This window comes from Helianthus annuus, chromosome 4 (assembly GCF_002127325.2).
Source record: "Helianthus annuus cultivar XRQ/B chromosome 4, HanXRQr2.0-SUNRISE, whole genome shotgun sequence".
NCBI classification, from domain to species: domain Eukaryota; kingdom Viridiplantae; phylum Streptophyta; class Magnoliopsida; order Asterales; family Asteraceae; genus Helianthus; species Helianthus annuus.
The window spans coordinates 204,069,872-204,088,043 of record NC_035436.2 but is presented as its reverse complement, the minus strand read 5'-3'; the positions used below and the strand labels follow the sequence as shown (position 1 = coordinate 204,088,043).

Below are 18,172 nucleotides of genomic sequence, written 5' to 3'. Positions count from 1 at the left end.
CTCATCTTTAATCCACCATCCAAAACCACTACCCTACGGGTGTGGTCATGACCCAAACCATTAGCCCCTTATTTATTATCTTTGTCTAAACAAAAAGGAAATGATTTGTTGAAAAATGGAAAGGAGGACCATAGTTGCCATGGTTTAATCCATGCAAACCATGGTGGATCAATCAAGGGGGTGATGTAGCCTTCCATTCATGTTCCTAGGTGGCAAATCATGTCCCAATCACGATCCCCATACCCTATAGCCTAAGGAACCAGAGAAAATAATAGAGAATCAAGACAAACTCTTTTATCTGAATAAAAAAATAATTTTACTTTCTACACCATTTTTAAATGGCCATTTTTAGTATCATTATCTTCTTTTTTGTTAATTTAATTAACTTTTTTTTGTGTTATAGCTTTCCATGTATAAGGTTTTATATAATTGAGAATATGTTGCGATATAATAAACCGAAATGTATTTAATATAAAATATATGTTGTGTACAATTCAATTTTTAAAAAAATTATAATAAAAACACATTTCAAACGATGCATTTAAAATTACATAGAACATTAGACACACAATCACATACATGTATTAGAAGATGGAAATATAAAATATATTTACAACTTATACAAAAAATACTAAAAAGGTTAAGAAGTGTAGACCATAAATTGATGTTTGTAAATAAAAAAAAAACCCGTTAGAAAAGATAACGAAGAAGCCATTTCTCGTTCACGAGTTATGGAAACTATAGGTTGTGTTTTGTAAATGTGCTATTGAATATTGAATCATTGTGTGATTTATATAAGTGAAGGGACGTGTTTGTAAAAAGAAAGAACAAATGGAGGTGGTTTTGATATGGACAATGTGATAATGATCGAATGTTTTTTTAAGTGCAATTATTGAGTCCCATGATACTCTTTCCGGTGGATATTACCACATAATTTAACTCATGTATGAATTATTGATCTAATAAAATTAATAAAAGATAAATACATGTAATTGGAGTAGTGTTGATTAATGAATGGGCGAGTCAAGTCGGCTTGAGTTTGAGTTCAGGTTTGAATTTAAATAATTCAAATCGGTCTAATTAGACTTAACTCGACTAATATCAAGTATCAACATTCTAAAATTTGAGCTTAAACTTAGCTTAATTCGCCTAATCTTAATGAGCTTGGAGTTTAAACTCGACTTAGATATAGCTTGAGCTTACCCTGCTCAGCTCAGCTCATCTCATCTTAACAAGTTAAAGCTTACGTGGATTAAGCGATTTTATATTTCTCGAGCAATTGGATAAAATGATAACAATACAATATTAAAGAAAAAAATACTACTGAGTTTTTTCTTCTCTAAATGTTGGGCTTTTCTGTAATGCTTACTCAACTTGTTTGACAATAAGTAAACGCGCTTCGACTCAAAACTTACATAACTCGTTTTAAAAAAAAAGTATAAAAGCTAGTTTATAGCAAGTTGTATTCAATTGAACTATTTTTAAACAATCCCAAATTGCTTGATGAGTTAAATTTTAAATCTATGTGAATGATTATAGATAACAGATTAATTATAAGTACATTTTGAAAAACAAAATATATTTTCATATGTCCTGATAAGTTGGTCTAGTGGTTAGTTACTTGATTTCTCTCCTTTAGGTTTCAACTCTCAAGTTCAACTTCCATTAACACCACTTCGAAGAACATTGATGATGGCAATGAAGTTTAGAGCTATATCCTATGGAGGTCGCCAGTTCGAAACCAAGCCGAACCGAGTTTTACCGCAGTGACACTTCGGGCGGGTGGGTTTCCCTCGGAACTGGTGGCTTGGTGGGTCGGGTATGCATCCAACTCTGACCGTTATTGAGGGGGGTGATGCATTTGCTCGAATTGAGGGCATCTCAGGATACTTATCCGGTGATTTACTTGGCCGTTAAAAAGATATACATATATATATATATATTTATATATAACAAAAATACTTTTTGTATAAAATGACAAAAGGCAACTTAATTAATGTTACTTAAAAATGAAAATTATCAACCAACAGAATAAATAAATAAAATGAAAATCATCAACCAACAGAATAAATAAATGATTAATCCTTAGTTTTTTTGTATATATACACACACTTTCAAGTTTAAACATACCCACCACCCTCCGGCCACCGGCGTATCTCCGGCGAAATGCATCCACCGGCGGCGATCTCTCTCCTCCTCCTCTTAACCATCACCACCACCACCAATGGTCACAACATCACCCGTATCCTCCAAAAGAACCCAGAATTCTCAACCTTCAACCACTATCTAACCCTAACCCACCTCGCCGGAGAGATCAACCGTCGGCAAACCATCACTGTCTGCGCCGTCGACAATGCCGCCATGTCCGACTTAACCGCCAAAGGCCTCTCACTCGAAACCATCAAAAATGTCCTCTCACTTCACGTCTTTGCAGACTATTATGGCGCCAAAAAGCTCCACGAGATCACCAAAGGCTCCACCTCCACCGCCACCATGTACCAAGCCACCGGCGAAGCCCCTGGCACCACCGGATTCGTTCACATCACCGACGCTAAAGGTGGTAAAGTTCGGTTCACCCCTGAAGATAATCCCTCTCAAACCGACGTCGTTTTTGTTAAATCGGTTCTTGAAATGCCCTACAACATTTCTGTCATCCAGATCAGCCAGGTAATTAAAACTGGTTTATGGTATAGACAAAAGATCAAATACAAATATGTTTATCGTATAAAACGTACGAATAATATGGAAAAGTAAAAAAACGCGGTGACATTTTCATAATTATTTTACTCGTAAGGTAATTATCAAAATTACTCTACAAATGATCTTGTAGGGTAATTTTGATATTGTAGGGTAATTACGAGTAAATAATTACCAAAATACCACTGCGTTTTTTACTTTTTCACGCCATTTGTACGTTTTGTATGATAAGTCTGTTTGTACGGGATCTTTACTCTTATGGTATAATCATTCCATTAGTCATCATCATCTATAAATACCTACGAAACACAAATCCTAACAAATAAATAACTAGTTACGTCACGTTTGACTCAAACTCTTTTCCGCTTATATTATCACCCCTTTAAATATAGCAACTTATTTGTAATATCAATTTTATATAATCTTTTTTTAGCAGCAAACTATATTACTTCTAAATTTTATACCACTTATTTCTCATCAATTTAAGAGAAAGACACAAATGTAACACCTTAATATCAGCATGCTACAAGTTTCTCCAATTTCATACTATCTAGAAGTATTGTTTTATAAAAAAAAATCTTCAATAGTAATAATTTAATTTTTCATTTATCTAACATCTGAATACACAAGTTTATAACCTAGTATAATATTATATCAGGTTTTGAACTCGCCCGAGGCGATGGCACCAACGTCGGCACCGGATCTTAACTTAACGTCGTTGCTACAACGCGAGGGTTGCAAATCGTTTTACAATCTGTTAACAACTTCCGGTGCGATCGGAACGTTTTTGAGCAGCGTTGACGGTGGAGTAACGGTGTTTTGTCCGAGTGACGACGCCGTAAAGGAGTTCACGCCAAAATACAAAAACCTAACGGCGGAAGGTAAGACGGCGTTACTGTTGTACCACGGTGTTCCAACATACAACTCCATGGGGATGTTGAGATCCAGCAACGGCTTGATGAACACGTTAGCGACCGAAGGCGCGAATAAGTACGATTTCACGGTGCAAAATGACGGCGAGGATGTGAAGTTGAAGACGAAAGTTGTTACGGCGGAGATTTCAGGGACGGTAGTTGATGATGAGCCGGTGGCGATTTATCGGATTGATAAGGTTTTGATGCCGCGGGAGTTGTTTAAGGCGACGGTGGCCGCGAAGAAAGGTGACGGGAAAGGTGACGATGCGGAAGCGCCGGGACCAGACTCGTCGGATGATTATGGTGACGATGATGCGGCGGATCAGAAGGCGAATTCCGGTGGAAAGGTGGTGGCATCGGCTGTTATGGTGTTGTTTGTTGTTGTTGCGTTCTTGTGAACATAGTGCGTACATAGTGACGGATCTAGAAAATCCTTATAGGAGCAACGTTTAAAAGAAAAGGGTAACGCTACAATCAGAACGTCAAATACAACAGAGGTTACCCCTTGTTACAAGGTAGGTCCGCGTACGTAGAACATAATCCACTTTTATTGTTTTGAATATACCAATATTTTTTTAAATGATTATTTTTGTTGTAATAATACTGTTTTGTAATTGTTTTGAGTGTATATTTTATACAGAAATTCAACTATCTAAAGTTCATAAATGCACTCACTTTTTAAATTTTAAATGAAATATAATAAGTGAAAGCAAATTGTTGCATAGTTTAACTGTATCTTTTGTGTTAAACTAGATATGTATACCATCGTGACGGGTTGGGGATGACGAGGTGTCCACTTGGTACTGAGTAGTGAGTGGAGCACCGTCCTTTCAAGGGTGTTTTGAAAAGGCTTATTGAATTTTATCATTTTTAATTAGTGGATATTGACCGTTGCCATTTTCTACTATCACTTTGACTCCTATCACTTTTAACTTAAGACTTTGTGTGTTGTGTCACTCCGGTTAAGTGAATTTTGGCTCCCTTTTTATCTTTTAGGAGCAGATTGACCTGCAGTTATTAGTAATTCACAAAGAGTCAGCCTAATATCACCAATAACACAAGTCAAACACTAAGAAATGTTCACATGTGGAGTGATAGAACACACAAAGTGTTAAGTTGGGAGTGGTGGGAGTCAAAGTGATAGTTGAGAGTGACAGCGACCAATACCCAATAGTTGGGAGTGATAAAATCCAATAACCATTTTCAAAAAAGAGAAAGAATGATGTGAATGGAGTGTGATGTGAATAGAAGTTTAATCAACGGTTATGGTTAAGTTTATAACCGATTAACCGGTTACAGTTATGGTTAAGGGTGTCCCATAACCGAATGTTAACCGAATATAAAAAAAACTAAGATATGCTTTTAAATTATATCCATATGTATAAATACACGGGAATGTTAACATACAATAGCGTGCGATGCGTACGCGAGTAAATTACGCATGTTATAAAATAGAGAGAGATTTTATTTATGTTATATTCATTTTTAAACTTACTTTGGTTTTATTTAATAAAATATTTTTAAATAAATAGGTAAAAGAACTAAAATACCCTTTTGTAATATACATGTTTTTAAGAGTTTTGAACAATAAACAAAAAAAAGCGCCGAGAGGATATTTAAAAAAACAAACAAGTTTTGCGCAACGCGACTGTAATATAAATTACTAGGGCTGTAAACGAACCGAACGAACACGAACAAGGCCTTGTTCGTGTTTGTTCGTTAAGGAAATAAATGTGTTCACGAACGGTTCATGAACACTTACCGAACGAGATTTTATGTTCGTGTTCGTTCATTAAGGAAATGAGCGTGTTCGCGAGCGGTTCACGAACACAAACACAAACGAACACAAATAAATTTGGCGAACGCGACGAAGGATAAAAATAGACGACCCATAGAGTAGCACTCGAACTTGAACCCCTTATTGTGGAACGGAGGTCGATTGTATTCGTGGATGTTAAAATGAGAAATGAAAGGAAAATGAAGCATAAACAAGGTGAAAGTGAGTTTCCTGGTTTAATTGTTAGGGAAATAAAATAAATAAAAGTTCAATAATATAAAAAGTACAAATAAAATATAAGAAAGTACAAAGATTTTCAATTGAAACACAAACATACGAACATAAACGAACGCAAATCAACGAATGTTCATGAACACATTCACGAACACCTTACCGAACGTTCACGAACACAATCGAACGAACGAGACCTCTGTTCATGTTCGTTCATTTAACTAATATTTCTTGTTCATGTTCGTTCGTTTATTAAACGAATGAACATAAACAAACTTCCCGCCGAACAGTTCACGAACTGTTCGTTGAACGTTCGGTTCATTTACAGCCCTGTATATTACACATTACTGTTACATATGTTACACAAAAACTTGTTTATTTAAAAAAATGGTTGGCGCTTCTTGTATTTTTTATTTTGCTCAAAACCATTAAAAACATGTATAGTACATTTGTGATTTGTTTTTAAATAAAAAAATGTTGGGAAATTAGAGTTTCCTATATGTATCTACCACACACTCTGTCTTTATCACACACTCGAACTTCACCTACCACCTCCATCAACCCACTACCACCCCACCTCAACCTTCACCGCCACCACTGACCACCATCTCAGCCTTCTTCGACACACCCATCCGACCCTGCCTTCACCGGCCACCACAACCCACCTTCTTTCCCCCTCTTTATTAAACCCCTCTTTCGATTCTCAACCACCACCACCTAACCCCCAATTTCAGACCGCAATCGAAACCCCAACCCCAATTTCAGACCACAATCGGAATCCTAACCCCAAATCGGCCACCACAACCCACCCTCTCTCTATCCAACTGTCTCTCTCTGTTTATATCTCTATCTCAGTCTCCCCCCTAGATTTTTATTTGGAGACTGAGAGTGGTGGATGGTTGAGATGCAGTTGATGATGGTGGGGTTGGTGACGACGAGAGAGTGGTGGATGGTGGTTGTGGTGTCGGATGGTGGTTGAGGCGGTGGTGGATGGTGGGTTTTTAGAGAGAGAGATAAAGAAAGGGTTGTCTTGGTTTTTAAAGAGAGAAAGGTTAGTGTGGGTGGGAATGTGTGAATGGATTTTATATATTTTATAGAAAACAGTTTATTTATATATTAAGACGTGAAAAGGCAATAATACCCTTATATGGGGTCCACATGACCATATTTAACAAGAAAATTTAAATGGCTTAGGCTCAATGGACGTAATATGCACAATTTTGAAACATTAAGTATAAAACTTATCAATTTTAACGCCAAAGGACATCGCCTGAAATTGGATATATAGATAAAGAACAAAACTTGTAATTTACTCTAAATATAAATTTATTAATTGTGATAATAAACTATAAATATATCTACGAACTAAAAAAATAAAACAATGACCCCCAATCGTTAACGATATGTGGGCTTTAGATGAATAACACGAACAAGAAGAAACACAAAGGATGATCAACACTTCGACAAACCTGCACAGCACAACAACTTTTAAAGTTTCTTAAAACACCAAAAAGAAATACAAATGGAAGCAACATAACATGGTGTACTTGAAGTTGAAAAGCTAGAGCTTTGTGTATAGTTTCCATAATTAGGATAACCATAAAAGAACATGGTGTGTTTTGATAAGCTGTTTTTATTTGAAGAACATGTCATGTTTAATACGTATTCAGATCACCTGAAAATGATGATAAGAATATAGTATTTAGTACCATGTTGATGTCTTGCATGAAATTGTTTGGTTACTTATAGGCCATATGACCACATCATGTTGTCACATGGCATGCCATGTGGAAGCCCCAGATGAAGATGTACAAACATGTTCCTCGGACAAAAGTGCACACATAACAACTTTAAAAAAAGACCCCCCTGCCGGGCTATTTTAAATCAATATTTTTTTTGCTTTGTTTTAGTTTTAGTTTTATGCAAAAATTTGACAACTTCTAAATGGTTAAGTGTTGAACCACTAAGAGGTCTGAACCATTAAGTCCTGAACCAGTAAGAGGTTTGAACCATTAAGAGACAGTATAATGGTTAACCTTTCAGAGACAAATGTTTGACCAATTTATATCAGAGGTTTTAACCATTCAGACTCAGTATAATGCTTAATCATTTAGAGACAAATGTTTAAACCATTCAAACATCTGCTCACGAAACAAACAACCTGAATTATTAAGTGCTAAACCATTAAGAAAGCTGAACCATTAAAAACCCAATTAAGAACTAAACAAACAACCGATTAATGTTTTAAATGGGGCCTTTTTTAGATAATCCGGGGTCACAACATCTAATATGTACTTAAATAAATACTTACAATGGGATTTGAACTCTCCTCATTTGATTAAGATTAAGATGAATTCACCAATACCATTGGACCAAATGTCTCTTGACATATAAATACATCAACTAGTTTTGGATCCATAACTTTTCTTTAAAAGGCAAATAATAGACCGGATAGAATGAATTGGGTCATATGGATCGAGGGAACACTTGTTTAATTTTTATCTTTTGACAACGTTTAATCATATGTTAATTAGTTACATCTACAAACCTATAACACAAAAAGACGGATGCATCAAAAAATCATTGCAAATCATAACACCAAACCAGATGAAAAGAATACCAAGTAACATAAGAGGAAATCTTTTAAAGGCCCGATGATCTCTCAGTAATTACCAACGAATCAACGGTCAATAGCATAAATCACGAAATGGCTCGACTTCTGTCATGCACTTGTCTCTCTTCTACAGGGCTGTCTTTGAGGGAGTGCGGGGTGGGCGACGGCCCAGGGCCTAGTCTTCCCGAGGGCCCGAATACATATTTTTATTAAAATTTTATTATATATATACTGAATGAATGAATAAACTAATAAGAATATAGTAAATAGTGAAATGATAAATATAAAACAAGCCTTCTTATATGACTCTTGCCCAAATCCAACATAAGATGTTGTGGGCCTCAACCACATAAATAATCATATGATTTGATCCATGACAAAAAGCAATTCTATTATACGCATTAAATCTATTATAAATTACAAATTTTCTTGATATGATTAAATTATAACTTATTATTTTTTTTAAATGTTACTTCTTAATATTTGATGTTAATAGAAAGAGCTGGTTGAACCTATATAAGAGACATTTTCATATCTATACATAGTATTTGTTTTGTCTTTGGGTTCATAACAATTATTGCCGCATTATAGTCTATAGACTTTTTACACATGAGTTATTGGCGTTATATTCTAGGGGCCCGATTTTTTTCTCGCCCTGGGCCCAAATTTTTTTCAAGAATTTCGAAAACGGCCCTGCTCTTCTACTTTGACTCTTTTGCTTCGATGCATGAACTCCAAATACAGATGAATAAGGGCGTTTATATGAGATAAGAGAAAGCGATAGACGGTAGACAGTGGAGGACCTCAAAGGTTTGCTGCAAATGCTACGCATTTCCTAGTATAACTCAAACATGATCTAGCTAGTGGTATAGTGGTATGGTACTTTTAACTCACAAAAGTGTTGTGTCTTCAAATCCTTGAAAGCAACACATGACAAATAAGATGGTATTTAGGCTAGGTGTAAAATAATTGTTATTTAAAAAAAACCCAAACACACCATTTTCCATTATCACTCCTATGTTTCTATTTTATTCTCATTTGGGCCATCAAAATTTATGATTTGGGACTACTTATGCAACTTGTCATCTTAATGGTGCTCTTGTTCTATAATTGAACAAACACTTAGAAGTTTGAAACAACTTTTTACCAAATGAACTAAATTTGATGAACTTCAAGACAAGACCAAATTAGGTCGATTTCACTGACAAAAACATTTAACCGTTATAACAAAAACGAGTCATTTTAACTAAGACAAAAAATCAACTACTTTCCTTTAAAAAAAATTACATAAGTGGAAATAAAAAAATCATCTAGCAATCATATAAGATTTTCTATATCCGAGCTTCATCTTTACTGGATCCTACATATGCTTCATGACAATTTCTAAACCTTCATAATCATCGAATAATATCCCATAATTGCTCAATACAATCCAAAAAACCGACCGGCCAACAAAAAAGAAAGATAAACATTGACGGTTTCCTCAAGTCATACATTGTTCATCTAAAACCAATTAGTTGACTTGTGCCTGGATTATTAGCTCGTATCCAAACTGCTAACACCAACCGACACAAATCAACTGATTGGTTTTGAGTTTCAACGTGAGAGCTAGGGTTTTCACAAAAAAAAAAAAAAAAAAAAAAAAAAATCAGACACTATCAGTAACACCAGCTGATATGAATCATCCGACTCAGTGGCGGATCCAGTATTTTTTTTTCCAGGGGGGTCCTTTTGGTATATTCTCACTAATTTTTTCGAAATCATTCAAGGTTTCTACTAACATTTTCCATTACCAAAGAACCCCCTGGATCCGCCACTGATCCGACTAGCTTTAAGTTTAAACATGTGACCTAGGGTTGTTCACGAACTAAACTCGAGCCAAACCAGAGTCGATTTGAGCTCGATGTTGGAAACATACGCATCAACTCACCTCGACTCGAAAATCGTTGAAAGTACTCTGGTCACCATAAGACACGAACACGAAACATGTAAACACGAACACGACACGAAATCTTATCGTGTCAGATTTTTCAAACACGAACACGAACCTGTTAATAAACAGGTTACACGAAATGACCTGTTAAGACACATACACAATCTGTTAAGACACGAACACGACCTATTATTCCATATCTGATATTATCCATTCAGAAACCTGTTTAGTGAAAACTTAGAGTATACCTAATACCACCCGACGTACTCTGACTCCACAAGTCCACATACCTTAGCATGTCATTAACGGGTTCTTAACAGGTTAACGGGTTTTAACCTGTTTAGACACGAAAAATAAAAAAGGTATTATCGTGTCGATCTGTTTAGACACGAAACCTGTTAACTTCATGTAGGTTCGTCTCGTGTTATCATATTCGTGTCAGAATTGTCAGCTCTGGTGTTGGTCAAAAGTCAACCCAAGTTCCCAACAATACAAGCATGAGCTATGGGACTGAGAAAGACACGTAATGCGACGAAGAACCAATCAATCATGCAGGAAAATGCACCAATCAACGCTCACCTGAAATAATATTGTTCGTGTGATCGTTAAACGAACACCCTACACTCTTCAACAACATTCACCATCATCATTTGTCGATATTCTGCCTCTAAACTTGACTACAAGCAACACAATTAACGCTTCTACACGCCATTGCTCGATTCGCTTCTTCAATCTCTATACATACTTCCATCCAGTAACTGATCCGGAACCTTCGCGATCTCTATCTGAATCTCCGTCCGTAATTTGTTCTGTAAGTATCATCATCGTTTTAGGTTCAGTTTCAGTTAATTTCGATTGCAATTTCAGATTTATAGAGTTAGATTTTACGAAATACTGGACACTTAAGAGCAGTATGTGTTACTGTAGCTTATTATTGCTTTTTTAGGTTAAATTCGTCAGTTAACACTTGTGAATTTCAGTTTTCTTCTACTGTTGTTTGAATATTTTTAATTTGTATCGGAAAGGTGGAGGTTAGGGATGAAGTAGGTATCGGATTGTTGTGTGTTGAATATGTTGCTTTAATTTGAGTTAGATATGTAAATTAGGGTTAGATTCTACCAAAATCTGGACAACATGTGTTTTCTGTAGCTTATTAATACATTATACATGTGAATTTCTGTTTTCTGAGACTGTTGTTTGAATTCTGGAAAGGTCAAGGTTAGTGATGAACTGATGATTGATGACGTTGATATCAAATTGTTTACGTTGCTTTAATTCGAGCTAGCTATGCAAGTTAGGGCTTCTTTTGTGTAATATTTATGTGTTTATTGAGATACTGCGAACGGTACGAGTGCGTTATGTTATGTTCTTAAGCTTGGTTGTGCATACCATTCATCAGTGAATTGGATCTGAATCATTTTGAACTGAATTGTAATGCAGCTTATACAGTTTTTTTGGAGTAAATTAGCAATCAAATATGTGTTGTGTGTGATTTTGATATCTTGGTGCGCTATTTCCATGTGTGCGCGTTTCTCTTTGTCTCACAGTTGTGTAAAACTTCAGGTGTTTTATTTCTTAAATGGCGGCAATACTGGCTTCTCACAGCTGCTATTGCCGTGATGTACAATTGGTAAATCAAGTGAGAACAGCAGACAATCTCAGCTTCTCAAGATCCGTTTCTATCCAGAAGTTAGATAAGCATGAATGTACTTTTCCTAAAACCGAGAGGTTCCAGAGGTTACATGCCGAGATGCAGCAGACAGAACCGGTGAAATTTGGTACCAACGGTCGACCTTCAAAGCTTGATACAAATGGTCAATCTGTGAAGTTGGGTGCCAATGGAAAACCGGTGAATTTGGGTACCAACGGTCAACCCGTGAAGTTGGGAAGGCAAGGTAAACCGATCACCATGGTTCCCACCAGTGAGGTAGTGAACAGCAAGCCTGTATCCAAACAAAGAGCTGGAATGATGAATGGATCAGCACAAAGTGTTAACGGAACCGGTCTTGTTAAGAGAGAAATCACACCACCAGTAGTCAAATCGGTCAAAGTTAAAGAACTCAAAGGATTACCACCTTCTGAAGACTTACGGGTCTTGCCATCCGATGAAGGTTTTAGCTGGGCAAATGAAAATTACAATTCAGTTCAAAGGTCAATAGATGTGTGGTCTTTCGTTCTTTCTTTGCGTGTTCGTGTTCTGTTTGACAATGCAAAGTGGGCATATCCCGGTGGCTTCACCGAAGAAAAACAGGTTTGAAGTTTGAATTTCAATGTCTGAATAATATATTTGGTTTCTGCTATCTGTTTAATAACTTATGTATGCATATTTAGAAAAACAGAAGAAGGAAAACGGCTTCATGGTTAAGAGAATGTGTGCTTCAACTTGGCCCGACTTTTATCAAACTTGGGCAGTTATCTTCAACGAGATCAGATTTATTCCCACGCGAATTTGTTGACGAACTCGCCAAATTACAGGTTAGTGATCTCTACAACATGATGTAAGATCAAATATGGATTCTAATATTTTTATTGTTCATTATGATAATCATATGATTCAGGACAGAGTACCAGCCTTTTCACCAGAAAAAGCAAAAGGTTTTATTGAAAAAGAATTGGGTGCACCAGTTAATGTACTCTACAGGGAGTTTGAAGAACGACCAATTGCAGCTGCTAGTCTCGGTCAGGTGAAGCCTATCTCTATAACTCCGTTTTAAATCTAGTTAAGTTAGTTGAAGTTTCATGTGTCTATCATCGTGATATTGTTTAGGTGCATCGTGCAATACTACATAATGGCGAGACAGTAGTTGTTAAAGTTCAAAGACCTGGTTTGAAGAAACTTTTCGACATTGATTTACGTGAGTGTACTTCCGACATATCATCATTAGTATTATCATTTGTGGTTTTTACATTTTACAAAGACTCAAATCATACACTCTTTTCATCCAGGAAATTTAAAGCTAGTTGCAGAGTATTTTCAAAGAAGTGAAAGTCTTGGTGGGCCCACAAGGGACTGGATCGGTATATACGATGAATGTGCAAAGTACGTATCCATCATTTATCAATATACACGATCATAAAAATAGCTTATTTTTATTTACTTTCGTGTTTCCATCTTCTTTGCAGGATCTTGTACCAGGAGATTGATTATATAAATGAAGGAAAAAATGCGGATAGATTTCGCCGAGATTTTCGTAATGTTAAGTGGGTCCGAGTGCCTGTATGTTTCTTCTTTGATTCTTCATTTATTTTTGGTCATTTCTTGTCAAAATTTTAAAATAAACTTGGGTTTTTTTAATTTAATTTGATACCATGCAGCAAGTATTCTGGGATTATACCGCAATGAAGGTGCTGACACTGGAGTACGTTCCAGGTTTCAATCTGAACTCTGTCACTTTTAAAAATTATGAAATCTGTTAATTTAAAATCCTTATGTGTTTGAAATTTATGTTAAACAGGCGTTAAGATAAATAATGTAGATGCGATAAAAGAAAGGAGTTACAGTCGATCACGAATCTCTTCACGCGCCATTGAATCATACTTGATTCAGGTTTAGATCCTACATCCGTTTATTCATCGTTTTGAATTTTGATAATCTCTTTTTAATGAATTTACAATTATTTGTGAATACTATACAGATACTGAAAACCGGTTTCTTCCATGCTGATCCTCATCCTGGAAATCTTGCTATTGATGTGGATGAATCACTAATCTACTATGATTTTGGTATGATGGGGGAGATTAAATCATTCACAAGAGAAAGATTGATGGATCTCTTCTATGCAGTTTATGAAAATGATGCAAAAAAGGTTTAGAATTTTGTAACGATATTTTACATTACAATAACTAAAAAAATAACTATATGATAAACTATATTTCTTATTTAGATTAGTTGAATTTGATATATGTTGGTGTGCAGGTTATGAACAGTTTGATAAGCCTTGAAGCGCTTCAACCTACTGGAGACTTGTCACCAGTACGTAAAACTTTAATTCTCCATATTAATTGTTATATCTTAGATTTTTTTTTTTTTTTTTTTTAAATTCTGCACATTATACTTGATTGTACATTTTAATGATAGGTAAGGAGATCTATTCAGTACTTTTTGGATAATTTGCTAAACCAGTCACCGGATCAGGAGCAAACTTTGGCTGCAATAGGAGAGGTATGCTTCTTGGTATTTGACACACTCAAAGGCATTTTTGAGGTTTTAATTTTTTCTCGAGTAAAATGCCATTTTCGTCCCTGAGGTTTGGTCAGTTTTGCGACTTTTGTCCGAAGGTTTGTTTTTCCGCATCTGGATCCAAAAGGTTTGAAATCTTGCCATTTTTATCCGGCTAGTTAACTCCATCCATTTTTCTTCGTTAAGGCAGGGGTATTTTCGTCTTTTTTGTTAACTTAAGGGTATTTTCAGCTTAGTTATTACTTGTATTCATGTACATTATGCTAAATGCTTGTACATAAAGTGAAAAGACCGAATCGCCCTTTAAGTTAACAGAAAAGACGAAAATACCCTTGACTTAACGAATTAAAATGGATGGAGTCAATGATGCGGATGAAAACAAACCTTTTGGATCCAGATGCGGAAAAACAAACCATTGGACGTAAGTCGCAAAACTGGACAAACCTTAGGGACAAAAATGACATTTTACTCTTTTTTCTTTATACCAGATAATATTTGGATTTATTTTGACTTTTTTCTGAGAAAATCATGATCTGCATGCAGGATTTATTCTCTATAGCAACCGATCAGCCTTTCCGGTTCCCGTCCACCTTCACATTTGTAATTAGGGCGTTTTCGACTCTTGAAGGTGAGCTCGAAATTATGTATCTATGCATGCATGTATATATGACTGTATGTATCGTGTATTTTACGAGTTCATTTGTCTCCTTCCAGGAATTGGCTACTCACTGGATCCAGATTTTTCATTTGTCAAAATTGCTGCACCTTATGCACAGGTCAGTCACAAGTCTCGCGCATGCCAACTAAGCACAAATATATATATATATATATATATATAGGGAGCCGCTAGAATGAGAACCACCTCGAGTTGTAAGAACCGTGAGAACTACACCCCACGGAGCGCCGTTCGCCATGATTTTTTTTTTACAAGTAGATGTGTATATTATAAACACAGCCGTAAAAAATCATGGCGAACGGCGCTCCGTGGGGTGTAGTTTTTTACACCACAAGTTTGGTGAAAAAAAAAGAAAAAAGAAAAAAAATTAAAAAACACCAAACTTGTGGTGTAAAAAACTACACCCCACGGAGCGCCGTTCGCCATGATTTTTTACGGCTGTGTTTATAATACACACATCTACTTGTAAAAAAAAATCATGGCGAACGGCGCTCCGTGGGGTGTAGTTCTCGCGGTTCTTACAACTCGGGGTGGTTCTCTCTCTCTCTCTCTCTATATATATATATATATATATATAGAGAGAGAGAGAGAGAGAAAGTATAATGTACTTCAAGGCTTAACCTACATTAACATAGATGACAAAAAAATATAACGTGCGTTATTATCATAGAACGTGCGTGATTATAGTCCCATGCGTGATTATGTGGTCCCATGCGTGATTATGTGGTCCCATGCGTGATTATACCCCTGATCCAACGGTTACCATTGTCTCCTACGTGATGTATGATAAGGCTTTTTGTATGTTAACCTTACTCTATATATATATAGGGTTGGGTTCAATGAAGAACACTAACAAAGTGGGGAGCTAGGGAACCATGCATTTAACATTTTAAATATATCTTAAAAATTCAATTTAACATGTTAAAAATTAATTTGTTAATTTTTTTTTTCGGAGCTTTAGCATATAAATACATGTAGACGCCTTTTTAATAAAAAAAAAAAACAAAATGCTTAAAAGCCTTTTTAGCAGCACCACTTTGACTTATATAATTATGAGTCTCCTTAATGTGAGAATCTTAACTCTCTCAAATCACTTACAGGAGCTGTTAGATCTTAAACAACAACGACCCAGCGGAACACAACTTGTTGCTGAAATACGAAAACAAGCAGATGATGTAACGTCTACGTGGCCTCATCCAATACTCAATTTATAAAAAGGAATACAGAATTTATTATGATATCATAATACTAAAAGAATGTATCTAACTTGTTTTCAGGCAAGATCAACCACCATTTCAATGCCTTACCGAGTTCAAAAAATTGAAGAGTTTGTTAAACAGCTAGAAGTAGGAGACATTAAACTTCGTGTCCGGGTTCTCGAGGTAGTTATGATAGTTATTTATTTCGCATATCATTTTGCAACAAAATTCTTTTTTTCTTTTTGTATATATAGGTAGAGGATCCTGTACATTAATCCAGAAGTGTGAGAAGTGTATTATAACACTATATATAACACTATATAAACACCGTATAACAATATGTAACACCATATAACACTATGTAACACTATATAACAAATATAACAGTATAGTTTGTCTGATAGCATCTCTATGATAGATGTATAGTGTTATATATTGTTATATAGTGTTACATAGTGTTATATGGTGTTATATGGTGTTATATGGTGTTACATAGTGTTATACGGTGTTTGTATGGTGTTATATAGTGTTATATATAGTGTTATAATACACTTCTCACACTTCTGAATTAATGTACACTATCCCTACCCTGTATATATATTTGGTAATAATTTTGTATTTTTGTATATATGGCTAAGTCTGAGAGAGCAGCTCGGAAGGCAACAATATTGCAAATGGCAACCATGTACACAGTTGTAGGGGGCACTCTCGTAAATATTGGTGTCACGTTTAGCTCACAAGGCAGTCAGCTTATAGCGAATGGGTCATTTGTTGGTGCAGGTATGCGCATCATCTTGATGAATTTTATTTTATTAGTAATTATTTGACAACTGTGAAACTCACGGGACCTCGCAAATACCTGCTAACCAACGGGATCAGACTCTTATCGGTTAAATTTATGTTTCTTTGTGATTTATATTAACGATTTTGAATGAATGCAGGTATATTCATAGCACTGCTGGTTAGGTCCATGCAAAGGGTGAAGAAGCTTGATAAATTTGAAAAGATGATATGATTTTAGAAACATTTTTTATTTATTTGTAACATATATGTATTGTTTTGTATACACAAAAATGTATAGAAAAGAAATTAAACCTCAAATGCAATATATATCATAGCTCTTGGACAAACAAAAAAAATCATGAACAAAGGAGACTTTGGCTTGAAATATGCATGTCTAAACTTCATATATGCATATGTCACACGTACTTCCTTACAAAGTAAACCTTTTTTTAATTACATTTATGAGTTTACTTGTGTATACATGGTAACAGCTATAGGTGAGTAGGGCCTCTGCTAGTGTTTCAAAAATCAGACCGGTTAAATCAGGAGCAATCGGTATCACTGGTTTACTTACAACACAATGGACTAGACACGTTTAGGCGAACCAAACAAAATCAGTAAAACGGTGAAAACCACATCTACTTGCCTCCTCGCTTTGCTTGCCGACTGGTTTTCAATATCAAGCTGACCGATTAAACAATTGAACCGTCAAAGTTGTCGATTTGATGTCGAAGAGATGAAAAATTTGAGGTGGAATATGACAATAGGATGTTTTTATAAAGTTGGTATTAAAAATTAAAACCCTGAAACATAGGCTTTAAATTTATGCTTAACAAGTGATTTATGTAAAGAAAAAGTATCTCTTTTTGGGCATAGAAAATTCAAGAATAAATACCAACATCTTACTTGTGATTAGAGCATCTCCAATAACAACACCTAAAAACACTTAAAAACATGTCCAATCAGCTCCACATCAGAAAAATACTCACCATTCAAAAACATCAAAAACCCACCCAATAAGAAAACACAAAAACACTTAAAAACATTGCCACATCATCACCACCTTTTACATTTAATTTTAATTACCTATCTTTTTCTTTCAATAAAATATTTAAAGAATCCTTTAAATTATTTTGATGGATAAAAATTTAAAAAATTTAAAATTTAA

The 18,172-nt window shown here is 35.4% G+C and overlaps 2 protein-coding genes across 2 annotated transcripts; both read left to right on the top strand.

Annotated features, from left to right (window-relative positions):
• Positions 1-2,064: 2,064 nt before the first annotated feature.
• On the top strand, positions 2,065-4,301 carry LOC110938097 (fasciclin-like arabinogalactan protein 2). Its single transcript, XM_022180569.2, has 2 exons — positions 2,065-2,667; positions 3,356-4,301. The coding sequence occupies exons 1-2, from the start codon at positions 2,167-2,169 to the stop codon at positions 4,007-4,009; spliced, it is 1,155 nt and encodes a 384-aa protein (XP_022036261.1). The 5' UTR covers positions 2,065-2,166; the 3' UTR covers positions 4,010-4,301.
• Positions 4,302-10,694: 6,393 nt separating this feature from the next.
• On the top strand, positions 10,695-17,389 carry LOC110938095 (protein ACTIVITY OF BC1 COMPLEX KINASE 7, chloroplastic). Its single transcript, XM_022180568.2, has 18 exons — positions 10,695-10,977; positions 11,730-12,417; positions 12,498-12,641; positions 12,725-12,850; positions 12,934-13,021; positions 13,113-13,206; positions 13,290-13,383; positions 13,482-13,536; positions 13,622-13,713; positions 13,802-13,972; positions 14,083-14,139; positions 14,245-14,328; positions 14,890-14,974; positions 15,061-15,122; positions 16,123-16,197; positions 16,300-16,404; positions 16,860-17,001; positions 17,163-17,389. Exons 2-18 carry the CDS (start codon positions 11,746-11,748, stop codon positions 17,234-17,236), a joined length of 2,220 nt encoding a protein of 739 aa, XP_022036260.1. The 5' UTR covers positions 10,695-10,977; positions 11,730-11,745; the 3' UTR covers positions 17,237-17,389.
• Positions 17,390-18,172: the final 783 nt, after the last annotated feature.

Coding starts and splice junctions, on each gene's coding strand:
- LOC110938097 (XM_022180569.2), top strand. CDS start 2,167: ATGCATCCACCGGCGGCGATCTCTCTCCTCCTCCTCTTAACCATCACC. Junction 2,668..3,355: donor CTGTCATCCAGATCAGCCAG/GTAATTAAAACT, acceptor ATATTATATCAG/GTTTTGAACTCGCCCGAGGC.
- LOC110938095 (XM_022180568.2), top strand. CDS start 11,746: ATGGCGGCAATACTGGCTTCTCACAGCTGCTATTGCCGTGATGTACAA. Junction 13,207..13,289: donor ATATACGATGAATGTGCAAA/GTACGTATCCAT, acceptor TCTTCTTTGCAG/GATCTTGTACCAGGAGATTG. Junction 17,002..17,162: donor TGGGTCATTTGTTGGTGCAG/GTATGCGCATCA, acceptor GAATGAATGCAG/GTATATTCATAGCACTGCTG.